This window comes from Netta rufina (genome assembly GCF_964035555.1).
Source record: "Netta rufina genome assembly, chromosome: 1".
NCBI classification, from domain to species: domain Eukaryota; kingdom Metazoa; phylum Chordata; class Aves; order Anseriformes; family Anatidae; genus Netta; species Netta rufina.
The window spans coordinates 196,527,691-196,541,434 of NC_140123.1; the positions used below are offsets into that span (position 1 = coordinate 196,527,691).

The window sequence follows — 13,744 nt, forward strand, 5'->3', positions numbered from 1 at the left end:
TATTTCTTCTAACTAAATATCAGGAATGTCTTTATTCATCATTGATATTATCACTTATTTGTTGGAATTAAAAATACTGCCTATATGCATCATTAAGACTGAAAAGAAAGGCACACTGAGCTCCTGAGCTCAGAATGTGAAATCCAGTTTCAGACTGTATGAGTTTGTAAGTCAAATTGTAGTGAAGGAGCAGGACTGGAGACGTCAGAGTACTGAGGCTAGACACTTACTTTGCATTAAATAATGTGCGACTTGATAATAAGATAAGAGTTTTAGTTAAGGACAAGTTATAAAAGTTTTCCTCTTTGGATGTGCAAAGAATTGTATCATTTTTGAAAAGAAGATTATGATCATTTTCCCTTGATAATATGACATAGGCAGTTATTCTGTAAGCCAGTTGGTTTGTTTTAGCACAATATAATTTGCATAGTACTTAGAGATACTTTAGAAATCCTTGCTCAAAATCAAATGTTGGTCTTCTGCACAGTACAATTTGCTCTTCATTAAGTTGTACTATCTTCTGCATAACTTAAGTCAGCACACAGAGGGATTGCTGAGGTTATGATACACATGCTGTTCACACTTTATTCTTTCTACATTTATACCTTTGGTTTATCCTATACCCCTTCTTTTTGCGTGGCTGTCTTCATTTTCAAGACCCTCTGAAATGTCTCCTGCCTGTCTCTCACCTCTTGCTTCTCATTGCTTTTTTAAACAAATACTTTCACATTTTCAATCATGCTTGGAAGGTGGTCCATTTAAAATATAAAAATATTATTTGATAATTTCTCTTTTTTCTATTTATCTATATTTACCTCTTGTCTCTCATTCCCTAATTATACTGTGAGGTCCTTCTCACACTCTTTCTAAATGCTTCTCTCCACATTTTTTTTTTGTGCAGAAATTCTAGAAGAAAGCATTTTACTTTGTTACATTTACCCTTTTTATTTTTGTTTCTTTCTACATAAAGAGACTGGTGTAAAAATAAAAAGATGCACTCAGAAGCTAAGAAATTAAAAGAATAATTCTGAAATTTTCAGCCAAAAAAAAAAAAAAAAAGATAGGAAAATTAATGCAAGTCAGATGATCCCTTGTAAGTTCTGGAGAAAAAACAAAAAGAACCCTAACCAGCCAACCAAACAAACAAAAAATCCCTGTGTCCAAACTCCTTAATATAAAACAGCTTTGCTTAATTTTCTTATCTGTCATCAATTCCATCTTTTTCATAAATGTCTATTACAACAGAGTGCTCAAAATTGATCCATAATATCTTATTTTTATTATAAGCACTACTGTATCATTTTTCTTACAACATACTTTTAAATAGTCAAACATGTAAACATATTATCTATATACATGTATATATGCATTTATTTCATCAAGTAACTTTTTGTAACTTTGATTAAAAATACAAGAAAGCTAAAAAATGTATTTTTTCAAAAATGTTGAAGATATTGCTCTAGCAAAGAACAGTCTCAAAGACAGTACCTTTATTTTCACAGGCCATCCACTGTATAGGTCCTTTATCATAATTATGTTGACCAACAGAAAATGTGAACACACGGACCTATCCAAATCAAAAAACAGCAACAAATATAACTTAACTATATGTAATTACTTAGCTGTGACTCTCAAGTTAATGATAGTTGGATTTTTGAAAAATTTGAACAGAAGAAGAAAGCTGCGAAGTTCCAATTTGATATCAATACAATAGATTCACATAGATAAATAATTAGATGCATTATGATATTTTACATATTCCTATTAAATATTTGTGCCCACCAAGTAGAACTCGTAAAGAATGTTTTCATACATCTTTCATGCTTTAAATCTCTTACACTGGTTACTGTCCATAATCCATATGAATTTCATTTATATTTTTCTAAGGCATTAATAATAACTCTTCAGGTTTTATTGAATCAGTTGCTGTTAGAAATCCCAATTAATTAAAACCAACATATGCATGGGTAGCAGTATTCAAAGCAACATAGAACAGCATTTTTGTTTTGCTTAAACTTTTAGTCTTTTTCTTGTAAAACCTCTAAATTAGTTCAACAGCAATGAAAGAGTCAGGATTAGATCCTGAAATTTCATTTTAAACTCCCGATATTCATTAAAGCTGTGTGTTTTATAAGCTCAGTTCCATTCTGTTTAGCCAATGCAATCCCAATTTATCTCTGCAACTCAGGGGAGTCATAGTTCCAGAGAAATACAAAAAATGTTGTCCAAGTTTTGGACAGAATACAGGGTTTTCAGCTGAGATTATTTTCCATGTAAATTGTCTGATCTGAATGAGAAAAAAATAAAGCAAGCAAACAAACACACAAACAAAAACTAACATTATTTCTGTACACAGATTAAATATCCTACAAGACACATAGAAAAACTACAAATACTGTGTCTTGGTTTCCAGATGAATACACTGCTCAGAAGATTAACTTTTCTGGAAAAGTTAAGAAAAATATTTTCCCAACAGTTTTAATAAGCTGATCACTATTGCTATGTCCATCTGAAGGACTGTTCAAGTACCAGGTAGCTTTTTCCTTTTCAGACATCTCTTTCGTTATAGACATCTCTTTCTTTATAGACCTTTAACTTTACCACAGAACACAGATCACAATATGAAATCAGAATACAAATTCCTTTCTCTGGAACTGAGTAAAATGGTAATGTTTTCTTTAAATACAGTATTCACAATATGAAGTTATACATACTCCTTGTAACCTACTCTCTGATTGTTGCTACATTTTTAAGTGGTTATTTATACATTTTTTCATCACTTTATTTAGCATGTGCTATTACTACATAAATCTTAATTTTCCAATAAGCAACAAAAACAGTGTGACACAATCAGAGCTTACACATTAACCAAGAGATATAAGAATAGCTCCAAATCATCAGTCAGCAGCTAGCAATTGGCAAAACTTTATTACAGATGACCCCTATATGGAAGAAGGGCAAACCAAGGTTTGTGTCATTTTAATTAGCAATGTTTTGATTTTCTTTATCTGTACAAAACCTTTGCTTCTAGCCGAACTAAAGCAACTACTCAGACATATATAAATGTATTTTTTAAATGCAGACGAAATTTGAAGCTCTAATGAAACCACCCTTTTACAGAGGCATTTCTCAGTAACTGTTCAAGCCAACTGGAGTTTTAGTTACACAGACAGGTATGGGAATTATTGTACATGTGATGCTAAAATATTGTTCTCATAGTTCATCCGGATAGAAACAGATGAAAAATACCTTCCATTGCCTTGAAAATGACCATTCTGCTAGTGAGAACATAACTTCAACTGATATATTTGCAACTATTTTATTTTATTTTATCTGTATCACATTGTAAAATCAAGTTATATTTGCCATCCCCCATTTGTTCTTCACCTCTTTTACAAACTGCCAGGTATAACCCTTCTAATAGACCTTTCTGCTTCTATTTAATTACCACCCATTTTTTTCCAAGCTAAATATCACAATGTTGTTTTCTATCAGTATATCTCAGTTCACATGGCCCCTGTCTTCTGCTCTTCTTTTGGACTCACAACTGTTCCCAGTTTAGTGTCTACTAAACACTTAATTAAGATTACATTCTTAAAAATCATGGTGAAATAAAGACAAAATCCACTAAAGACCACTAGTTAGATAGGCGAGTGACCTGGATGTCTCTTTTGGATTAAAAGTAACTAATTAAGAAAGAGTCATGTGGGTTTGCTTGTGTGTGTATAAAACACGAGTCAATTAGACTTTACTGTCTGGCATTTGATCTCAAATATAAAAATGAAACACTGCATTGGACTGAAGTTTCAAAATGATATGTAATTTAGGGAAAAGAAGCAGCGTGTCAAATCTGCAACTAATCTATAAAGAATTCAGAATTTAAATTATTGACAACAAGCAGAGGACAATATATCTGATTTACTGTTCCTTGGATAATTAACACAGATAAAGAACTGCAATGAAAATTGGAGTTTTTAATTGTTACTTGGTTTGGCAAGAGGGTGGAACATTCAAAAGAGTTTTCTTTTTCCTATTGCCTCATCTGGAATTGAGTAGAATGACAGCCCAGCTGGAAAAATGAGTCTGCAAGTCAAATTAAACAAGACAATTTTAGAAAAAAAAAAAAAAAAAAAAAAGCTCTGTGCTAATACTTTCTGTGACAGGACCCAGAGTAAGCCAAAGAACTGAGATAATCTGCCTATACCTTTTCCTTGTAGACATCTCTCCAAAAAAGACAAAAGGTTTCTAAACTAAAAAAAAGACAGATTTAATTACTTTTAGTAGGAAAGTTATGAATGAGAACTTGGTGCAATGTGATCAGAAGCAATGGATATAAGCACCTCTCCCTTTGCTTGTCCTTCCATCCAAGTTTGGTTTCAAACAACTAAGTGGATTTCTGAGTTGAAGCAAACAGCCAAGTATCTTTGATCCCAAGAAGTTTTTTTTTTTTCCATCTGAAATAACCACTGAGGCTTGATTATTTCTTCTTTGTGTTTCTCTGCAGTCTCTCAGATTCTGCGTACACTACAGGCTCCTGGGTCCTTTTGCCCATGTCTCCTTCTTTCCCCCAAACCTTTCCCTAGGGAAAAGACAATCTTGCCTCCTTACAAGGGAGATCCATTTGTTCTCTTTCTATAGAAACATAACTTTCAAAATAATAGAAAAACAATAGAACAATCAGGAAGAAAAAAAAAGAAAAAAAAAAGAAAAAAAAAAAAAGAAAAAAAAAGAGCTGTCATACTTTCTGGTTTTTGTTGGGATTACTGAAAATAAAGTTCTTCTAGAAAACTCTCAGCCTTATGATGGAGAAGAACTAATGATGGGCCCTATCCTGCTCTGACAGATAGGTCAGATACAGTCTTGAAACTCTTCTTAAATGTAAGAGCCCTGATTTTCATTACCAAGTGAAAGTCCAGAGGTTAGTTCTGTCAGGATAATACCATGTGCTGGTTAATAGGTAGCTCAATATCTGTATTCTGCATGCTCTGAAACTAGTCTTAAGGGAGAAAACACACACACTCATTCTTTTTATTGTTTATTTACATTATAAAGTAGAGCAATATTCTTATTAAAATTAAGAAGTTTAGAATGTAAGAGGTAAGGACAGACAGACAGCAAGTGGCAAAGGCTGCCCAGAGAGGCTGTAAAGTCTGCACCCTTCAAGGTTTTCAAGACTAGACTAGATAAATCCCTGAGCAACCCAGTTTGATCTCAGTCCTGACCCTGCTTTGAGAAGAACATGGAATGAGAGAGCTCAAGAAGGCCTTTGCGTCCTGACTTATCCCACAATCCTTTGAAGGATATCAAAGAAAAAAAAATAAATCCAACTCCTAATCAGAGAAAACAGTAGACAACAGAAATAATGGTACAGAAAATAGAGGAAGAAGTACTGTATTAAGGAAATATTATATAATAATATATTATAATATAATAATATATAGTCCAGGAGTTGGACTCAATGATCCTTGTGGATCCCTTCCAACTCGGGATATTCTATGATATGGCCTAATTACATAATTACTTTGTTTTTTATTTTGCACTTTTCTCTGTCAGAAAAAGCGTATAAAGATCAAGATGAACAGAAGCATTCTGACTGCTACAGATGAGGGGATAAAGGCACTCAAGAGAGTTGTGAGGAAAACAACTGAAAAACTATCCACAAATAGGCTACTTTGTTTACAGATCTCAGTTGCATTTTTTCCAATCTTATTTCTTCATTTTGCTATTGGAATAAAATAAAGCAAGATTAAATTAGACTCTTCCTTTGGATGTGTCATGTTATGTGTACTACAGAAGTGTAAACAACCAGAGTGAAGTTAATTCAAAGCGGTAACTTAGCACGAAATAACACTTACTGTTTAGACTGCTACATACATGTGTAGGCAATATGTGTAGTAGGCCTGTAAGAATTTTTTGAAACTGCAAGCCCTCTGCAAAGAGTTCTGAGTGGATGAATATGCATTTATTTTGACAGATAAATTATTTTTCTTAAATTCTGTGCTGCTGTAATGGGAAAGCTACCAATAACCATCTATGTGCATCTCTTCATTATTCTGTTTAGGAGGAAATTAACTGTCTTTTGGAGATATGTATTTCTCCTTATCAGATATCAAGGGAGCTACATAGTTACTTTACTTCACTACTAATTAACAAAGTGAATCCCATCATTTTACCACAATCATGTAAAAGTGTGCAAGACTGCACCTTTTTCCACCATTAGTTAAACAAACTAGAGTCAAAAATTGATCTCATCAGATCATGCAACTTCAGTTTTCATAACAGTATAATTTCAGAACATATTAATCTGCCGATAAAAACTCAGATATTATTATTATTATTTTTAAACTATAAACCAAAAGAGCTATGATAATTCAGTAATTCTAAAATCATCCTGGAAATTATTTTTCCCATTACTGTGTTTATATAGATTATCAGATATGATAAAAATCTGTTTGCAATTAATACTTAATAGGTACACTTCTGAAATGATAACAATATACCAAGCATATTTTTCTGAAAAAAACATAAAACTGCTTTTATATATCTCATTATGCACTGTCTCCTAAAATCCATTTTAAGCACAGCTTTTAAACGAATTAATCAATTTGGTACTCTTTTGATCAGGTAATTTTGTGGTTTTCAAGATGCCACAGTTTAAATTCTCAAAATTCTCACAGTTAATTTTATTTTCCTTTTCTTTTCTTTACATCCATAGACTTACTCACATAATTGAACAGAGATTTGAAGATGATTTCTCATTTTGCTATGAACTAACTGAGACCAAAAGGCATTTATGACCAATTTGAACCTAGAACAGAACTTCGGAGACACAATCTGAAAATCCTACAGACTAATTTAGAAATTACCTAGGTTAGCAATAGGAAGTGCCAAATACAGAGTTTCACCTAATTTCATAATCTTTTATTCAGGACTGGTAGATTCAGAATGTCCAAAGACACAGTCATGAAGCATTTGGGTTTTATCTATAAAAGTAAAGCAGATTCATTTTACTAGGAAGGACAATGAGAAGAGAAAGAGAAGCCTTATGTTTACCAGAAGGAGTAAAGCTCACAATGTGCTAGAGGTAAGTTGCTTAGCCTATGTCTATCCAGTAAATAAAATGGGACATAACCCATTTTCTTTCTCAGCCTGAGAAGACAAGCGGCACAGCATGGTTCCCATCTCTATGGCTATGTTATTTTGCCTTCCTCCCTCCCTCTCCCACCCCCTACATTGGGTGATCTCATTATAATGTCTTTTGGGAACAGCCCTGGTCATGCTAGCCCCTGAACTGAACGTCTTGGACACTGTTTGGAAGAGCTGACTGCTACAGGCCAAGAACCATACCATTGGGTCTGTTAGCAATTAGACAATATGGATAAATGTGAGCAGTTCTTCAGCCTGCATGCTGGATTTGGTTAGTTTGTGGGTATGGACACAGCTGTGTGATTCACTCATAAGAGTAAAGCTGGTTTTCTTGTGAAGAACTGAGCAGAGCTTGCCTTTATCAAAATGCCTGTGACGATGCTTCTAATCTTTTCAATGGGAGCTTAATGTTTAGACAAAGGAGGTTTGTGTTCGTGTTTCTTAGCTTAAGCAAATTCATAACTTCCATTGCTCTGAATACCAGGCTCAACAAAGTTCAGAAGATGGAGATTTAGGCTTTTGTACATGATGTTTGGACTGCTTACGCATTTTGCTCCTAACAGTAACTGGGCAAAACACAGAAATGACCGCAGAAGCTAGGGTGGTTAAGTTTTAGAGGTGTAGAACTCAAAATGGAAGGGTCAAAATTTAATCTCAAGTTAGGAAATAGCATGATACACCAACAGAAATGTTGTTTTTTGACACCATTGTGTTTTTGATACATATGTCCAAATTAGGATCTACCTCTTGCTTTGGGTACTCTCCAGAAATAGTTGTAGACTTGGGAAAAAAACAAACCAACATGGAAAACAATAAGAATTTACCTCCCAAATACTTAGATGCAAAAGATAATTTCAGGCTTGACACCTTTGAATTTATAGACATTAAGTATGTATTAACGCATTTCATAAAACACCTACTCAAGTCTTTCCACAATTGACCCTCTAGGCTCTGATTCAGAAAAAGTTAAATTAATTTAAAGTTAAATGCCATGCAAATAAACCCCTTGTCATCAAAGGAAAAATGGTTTAATTGAGGCACATGTTTAAAGACTATCAGAGTAGGTTCCTGAAACTATTTTTCTAGACATTTATCCACAATGAATTATTTCTCCCAGACTTTCTATGTGTATTTGCAGTCTTCCCTATCATTAATACCTTTCATTCACTTCAATGCTACCTCAAACTTAAAGGTGCTATGTGCTATGAACTCCTAGTCTAATTGTAGTAATGTAATTATAATTTAGCAAAGAAAAGAAATAATGGCACTCTAAAATCAGTTCACATTACAGTCTAACATTAATGCTTCTTTGAGCTTAAAAAAAAAAAAAAAAAAAGTTTGTGACATGTTAGGAGATTATTGGAGAATCTCACCATCTCACCTGTTTTGGATATGGCTCCCTGCTTACATAGGCTCCAAAACATTTAATGGTCCTAATATTTTGGGATAATAGACCCAGGATAAGGATGCAATGAAAGCTGTTCACTGAAGAAGTCTGTGTAGTGAATGCAATAAACATCCGAAATACGTTTTCAGAATTGCAGTGTTTTGGAAGTGAAAAAAGTGGTTTTGTCCAGATTTTTTGTTGCCTCACAATGAAAACATATCTTCATGAAAATGGGGATATTTTCTATTGTTGAAATTGAAAACACTGCTATGAGTATTACAGTGTAAAGTTAGAAAATTTCAGAATTAATACTTCCACAGAACTAAGAAAACACTGATTCAGTTGTTCTGAATCAGTTCTACATCTTATTAGTGCCACCTTGTGGAACTACAGCAACTCACTCCCAGCTCACTGAGTAGCTAGCAGGGGATGCCCCTTCCTGCTGTGCAGCATGGCTAGAAGTACGCAGATATAAATATCCTGTCGATATAAACTAATTTTCCTCTGTTAAATTGATTAGCAGTGTGATCCTTTAGGTTTTTACGTAGTTAAACCTTTGATGAACCAGACATATCACAGAAGTATAAACTGAATTACTGAAGTCTGTATCCTGACAATAACTTAATACAGGGATACTATATGACATTGAGGAGGCAATGTTCTCTGTACTACACTGTCTCCATATAAAAGATTAGGATTCTTATATATATATATATATAAAAATCACGTGTAGGTATAAATCAGATGTTTGTTTGTTTGTTTGTTTGTTTTTAGCTTTTTACAGCATTAGTTTCAAGAAAGGTGGTTAGAAAGAGAAAAGCTGTGCTTTCAAAAACAGTACGATTTCACAATTATGTGCTTGAATGCAGGTTTGAGAATCCATTTGGTTTTGTCTACCCTAACTGAAATTGGGCCATCATCCAGTCTCTGGCCTTGAGAGCATCTGTGGTAGCAGAGCTGCCACATCTTCAGAAGCTTGCAAATAACATGTTCATGCAGTTCATGCAGATACACGAACAGAAGCTAAATTATCACTCCTTCCTTCTTCCCCTTTCCTTGGTACCCCTGGGAGTGGTCCCAGCACTTTGTCTAGAAGTGCACCAGTTGGCACAGGCTGAAAACCTCTCAGGTCTAACTAAACAGTTTTTGCAGTCATATAAATGACTGAAAAACTATCCTGGCCCCAAGTAATTGGCTAATATAAATGGTGCCTTAAGATATTTACACTAGCAGGTGATGTTGCTGATAGTGTATTGCAGTTGCTGTATTTCAGCTCATCCTGATGAAAGGCACAGATGGATTTCATATACAAGAAACCCAAATAGCTCTCAACTAGTTTTCTGTGATGTGGGTATATGGCTGTAGCTTTGGCTCAAAGGGTGCTAACAGACTGGCTGCTTCTGTGATTTCCAGAAATGTACTGATTTAGCCCTCCTAAAGGTGCCAATCTCACTCAGCTGTCCCATGCCACCTTGAAAATAAATGTAAATAATTCAGTTTGAATTGGGTGATTTACCAGCCACTCATTTTCCAGCCACTTATTCCATCTCCTACTGATTGCCATCCCTCCCACAGACAGAGAAATTACACTATCATCTTTTTAATGGTTCAACCTTTCAGTGGTTCAATATTTTACTTTGGCTACCCAGATTCTATTTACTCAGTTGACTTGTTTTCCTCCTTGGTTACCTTAATAACTGAAACAGAAAACAACTGAATTCCTCCCTTCCCTAAGCTAATTTTCCCTGACACGCAGCATTTAGCATTCCCTGAAGGGGAAAAAAAAAAAAAAAAAAGTCATTTTTTTCCAAGAGATCCTTGTAAATTTGGTGGCCCATATCGGAAACCAGACAAAAGAGGTGACAAAGTAAGTCCGTCTGTACTCTGGATTAAAAGCATTTTAGGCATTTCCTTGATAGTCAAAACAACATTTAGAGGCAGCTGAGCAGCTGGAAATGACCAGACTAATTAGAGGGATATTTACTGTTCGTACTGTGACACTAAGCCTTTTTTTTTTTTTTTTGTTTCTTTTTTTTTTTAAGCCTTATAAGCTCTGGAGAATTACAGATATCAGCTAAAGATTTAAAGGAATATTTAATATTACATTAAACATATTATGTCTAAAAAAGGTGAATATTTCAAACTCAAGGTTTGAACTGGTACTCTGCACTGTCTTTTTAAAATTTATTCAATAGTATTGTTTTGGAAATAGTGTGTTTTCCCCTTTGTACTGTTACTCCCTCCACTATTTACTCCCATTAACCTAATTCTTGTACAGTTCGGTAAACACTGACTGAAACTAAATGGTTGCAAATACCAAACAAACATACATGTATAAAAGAGGAAAAAGGATGGGGACAAAGGGAAGGGCTATCAGAAATTTCTGTTTCAAGCTCAAGTCTAATCTTACAACGGTCTGAACTTCACAGGAACATAAGGACTCTAATGAAAACAACTCAGTGGACAATTTAGCATACCAACTAGAGAGGTGAAAAGACTTTTGTCTATGTGCCCTTTCCTGGACCTTGATTTGGGAAAGGAACAATATCTTAGGAAGACCTTAAGAGTGTGAGATTTAAGAGTGAAAATTCTTAAAGTCTGGTTCCCTTTTTTAGGGGAGAAAACAAAACAAAACAAATGGAAACCCACCACCGTCATGTAGGGCTGTGCTTAGGGCAACCTGACCTTGTGTGTGCTTGCAGGTAGAACATCCCATTATTGACAAAAGCAGGCACTGATGATGCCTGCTGTCAGCAACTGGCAAGTGTCCTAGCATATCTGTAAGACTAAGTCTTATGCACAGCCATGTGTTAGAGAACGTCCTTCACAGCTAGCAATCAATGCAATCACTGTGCATGCTAGCTCATTGTACTTCTTGACAAACTGCACCTGAAATCTCAGGACTGTCTGTGAGGAATGCTGCATACATACAGATTTATAGATACCATCTATCCTATTTAAAGATCATAAAATTAATCACAACACAGTTCCCTCCTATACTGAATGACACATATTTCATTTATTTTGTAATAAACTTAACTTTAAGAAAAAAAAAATCCTGCATGCAATCCACAGGTAAAAAAAATGGGATGGGGGGGTAGGGAATGGAAGGGTGTCTATAGCCCTGGTGTGTTCAACAGCTTGTTCTCTAGTTAGTAAATTTAGTGGCACATTTTGCATTCACAGTGGCTGAAAGAGAAGAGCAGAGACAATGGATTGTACTTCAACGACATTTTAGGTAACAAGATATAAACCATATCTCAATCCCTGATGCAAGGTAACTGAATTTTAATCCTCTCTCACAAAGTCTCTCCTTTTAATGAAAAAAAAAATAAAAGCCTTATTTAAATATGCTTCTTTCAAATAAATTTCTTATATACTAAATACTGCCTTAGAGGTTTGGGGGCTTGTTTTTAAATAAAATGGTCTGTATAAACTAGGACTGCAACAGAAAGCACTGAGGTTACTGTTGCTTTTTCTGTCTGTATGTAGGACCAAGAATACAATATGGCCAGCATACATTATTCAATTCATCAATTACTCAATTCATTAAGAATTCTAAGACTGCATATGGGCACTGACACTGTTAGGAAAAATAACACTTTTTTGAAATTTATTGTTTGTTTGTTTGGTTTCATTTTTTCTCTACTTTTTAAGCAATAAGATCTATAAAAATAATTGTGAAAACCTCAAGAGAAAGTAATTAAGAGATCATTCTTGAATGTCATTTTCATGTTATTTACATGTCATAACCATATGAATGTAAGATTGCAAAGTCACTTTCTCATTCTTCTATTAAAGACAATCTATTCTGCACACACATCAAATTCTATGCAAAAGAATAATGAACATGATTCACCTGAGATATGATACAACAGGTTTTAGTTTTTTCCTTGGAACTAATCAGGACTTTGAATGCAAGTCACTTTACAAGTAAAGTATTTTCTCTTTCTCATCAGATTATTCATCCCTTACTTGAGAGGTGATTTTTTTCTTGCTTTTTGTCATAATTGAAGTATTTTTGCAAAACACTACACAAATGTCTTCCTGAATTGCATATAATAAATCTTGTTTGATAAGATTTCTCAGACATTGCTCCCCCTAAACTGATATGGTCTCCTAAAAAGTAACTCTTCCTTACAACATCAGCAGCAATATGTAACAGCTTGCATTTAAGCTGCATGGGGTTTCTACTTGCATAAGTGAAGTTCACAGTACACCTACACTTATGTTTTTTCATTTCCCTTTTCATAGAATCACAGAATCATTTAGGTTAGAGAAGACCTCTAAGATCAAGTCCAACCATTAACCTCGCACTGCCGAGTCTACCACTAAACCATGTCCCTAAGCACCACATCTACATGACTTTTGAATACCTCCAGGGGTGGTGACTCAACCAGTTCCTAGGCAGCCTGTTCCAATGCCTCAAAACCCTTTCAGTGTAGATTTTTTTTTTTTTTATTTAAACCTCCCCTGGTGCAACTTGACGCCATTTACTCTTTTTGCTTGGGATAAGAGACTGTTCCTCACCTTGCTACAACCTCCTTTGAGGTAGTTGTAGAGAGGAATAAGGTCTCCCCTGAAACTACTTTTCTCTAGGCTAAAAAACCCCAGTTCCCTCAGCTGCTCCTCATAAGACTTGTTCTCTAGACCCTTCACCAGCTTCATAGCCCTTCTTGGGAAGGGCATAGAAGGTGCCCTCCAGCACCTCAATGTTCTGGTAGTGAGGGGCACAAAATGGAACACAATACTTGAGGTGTGGCCTCACCAGAGCTGAGTACAGGGGGACAATTTGTGCCTGCTGGCCACACCATTTCTGTTACAAGCCAGAATGCCATTGGCTTTCTTGGCCACTTGTGCATGCTGCTGGCTCATATTCATCTGGCTGTCAACCAATACCTCCGAGGTACTTTTCTTCCAGACAACTTTCCAGCCACTCTTCCTCCAGCCTGTAGTGTTGCATGGGGTTGCTGTGCCCCAAGTACAGGACCCAGCCCTGAGAAATTTTCATTTCCCTCTTAACCTGACATCTGTTTATGCTGCTGCAGACGTGTATCTTTTGCTACCATCTGTTTGTTTCAACTGTTCCCTTATTTTCTTTCATACTATAAAGATTCCCATTCTGTATCTTCTTCCTCTCAGCCCCAGTTGAGTCTCCTACATATTTCTGTTTGTTTTCCACCAGTGCATTGACAAATCTTTTCATCCAAA

The 13,744-nt window shown here is 35.1% G+C and overlaps 1 protein-coding gene across 1 annotated transcript in view; it reads right to left on the minus strand.

Moving 5' to 3' along the window:
* CACNA2D1 (calcium voltage-gated channel auxiliary subunit alpha2delta 1) overlaps window positions 1-13,744 on the minus strand; it is a 408,933-nt gene that overhangs the window by 56,538 nt on the left and 338,651 nt on the right. Inside the window, exon 13 of the mRNA XM_084305950.1 lies at window positions 1,489-1,567. Coding sequence (XP_084162076.1) covers window positions 1,489-1,567 — 79 coding nt within the window. The remainder of the gene's footprint in view (window positions 1-1,488; window positions 1,568-13,744) is intronic.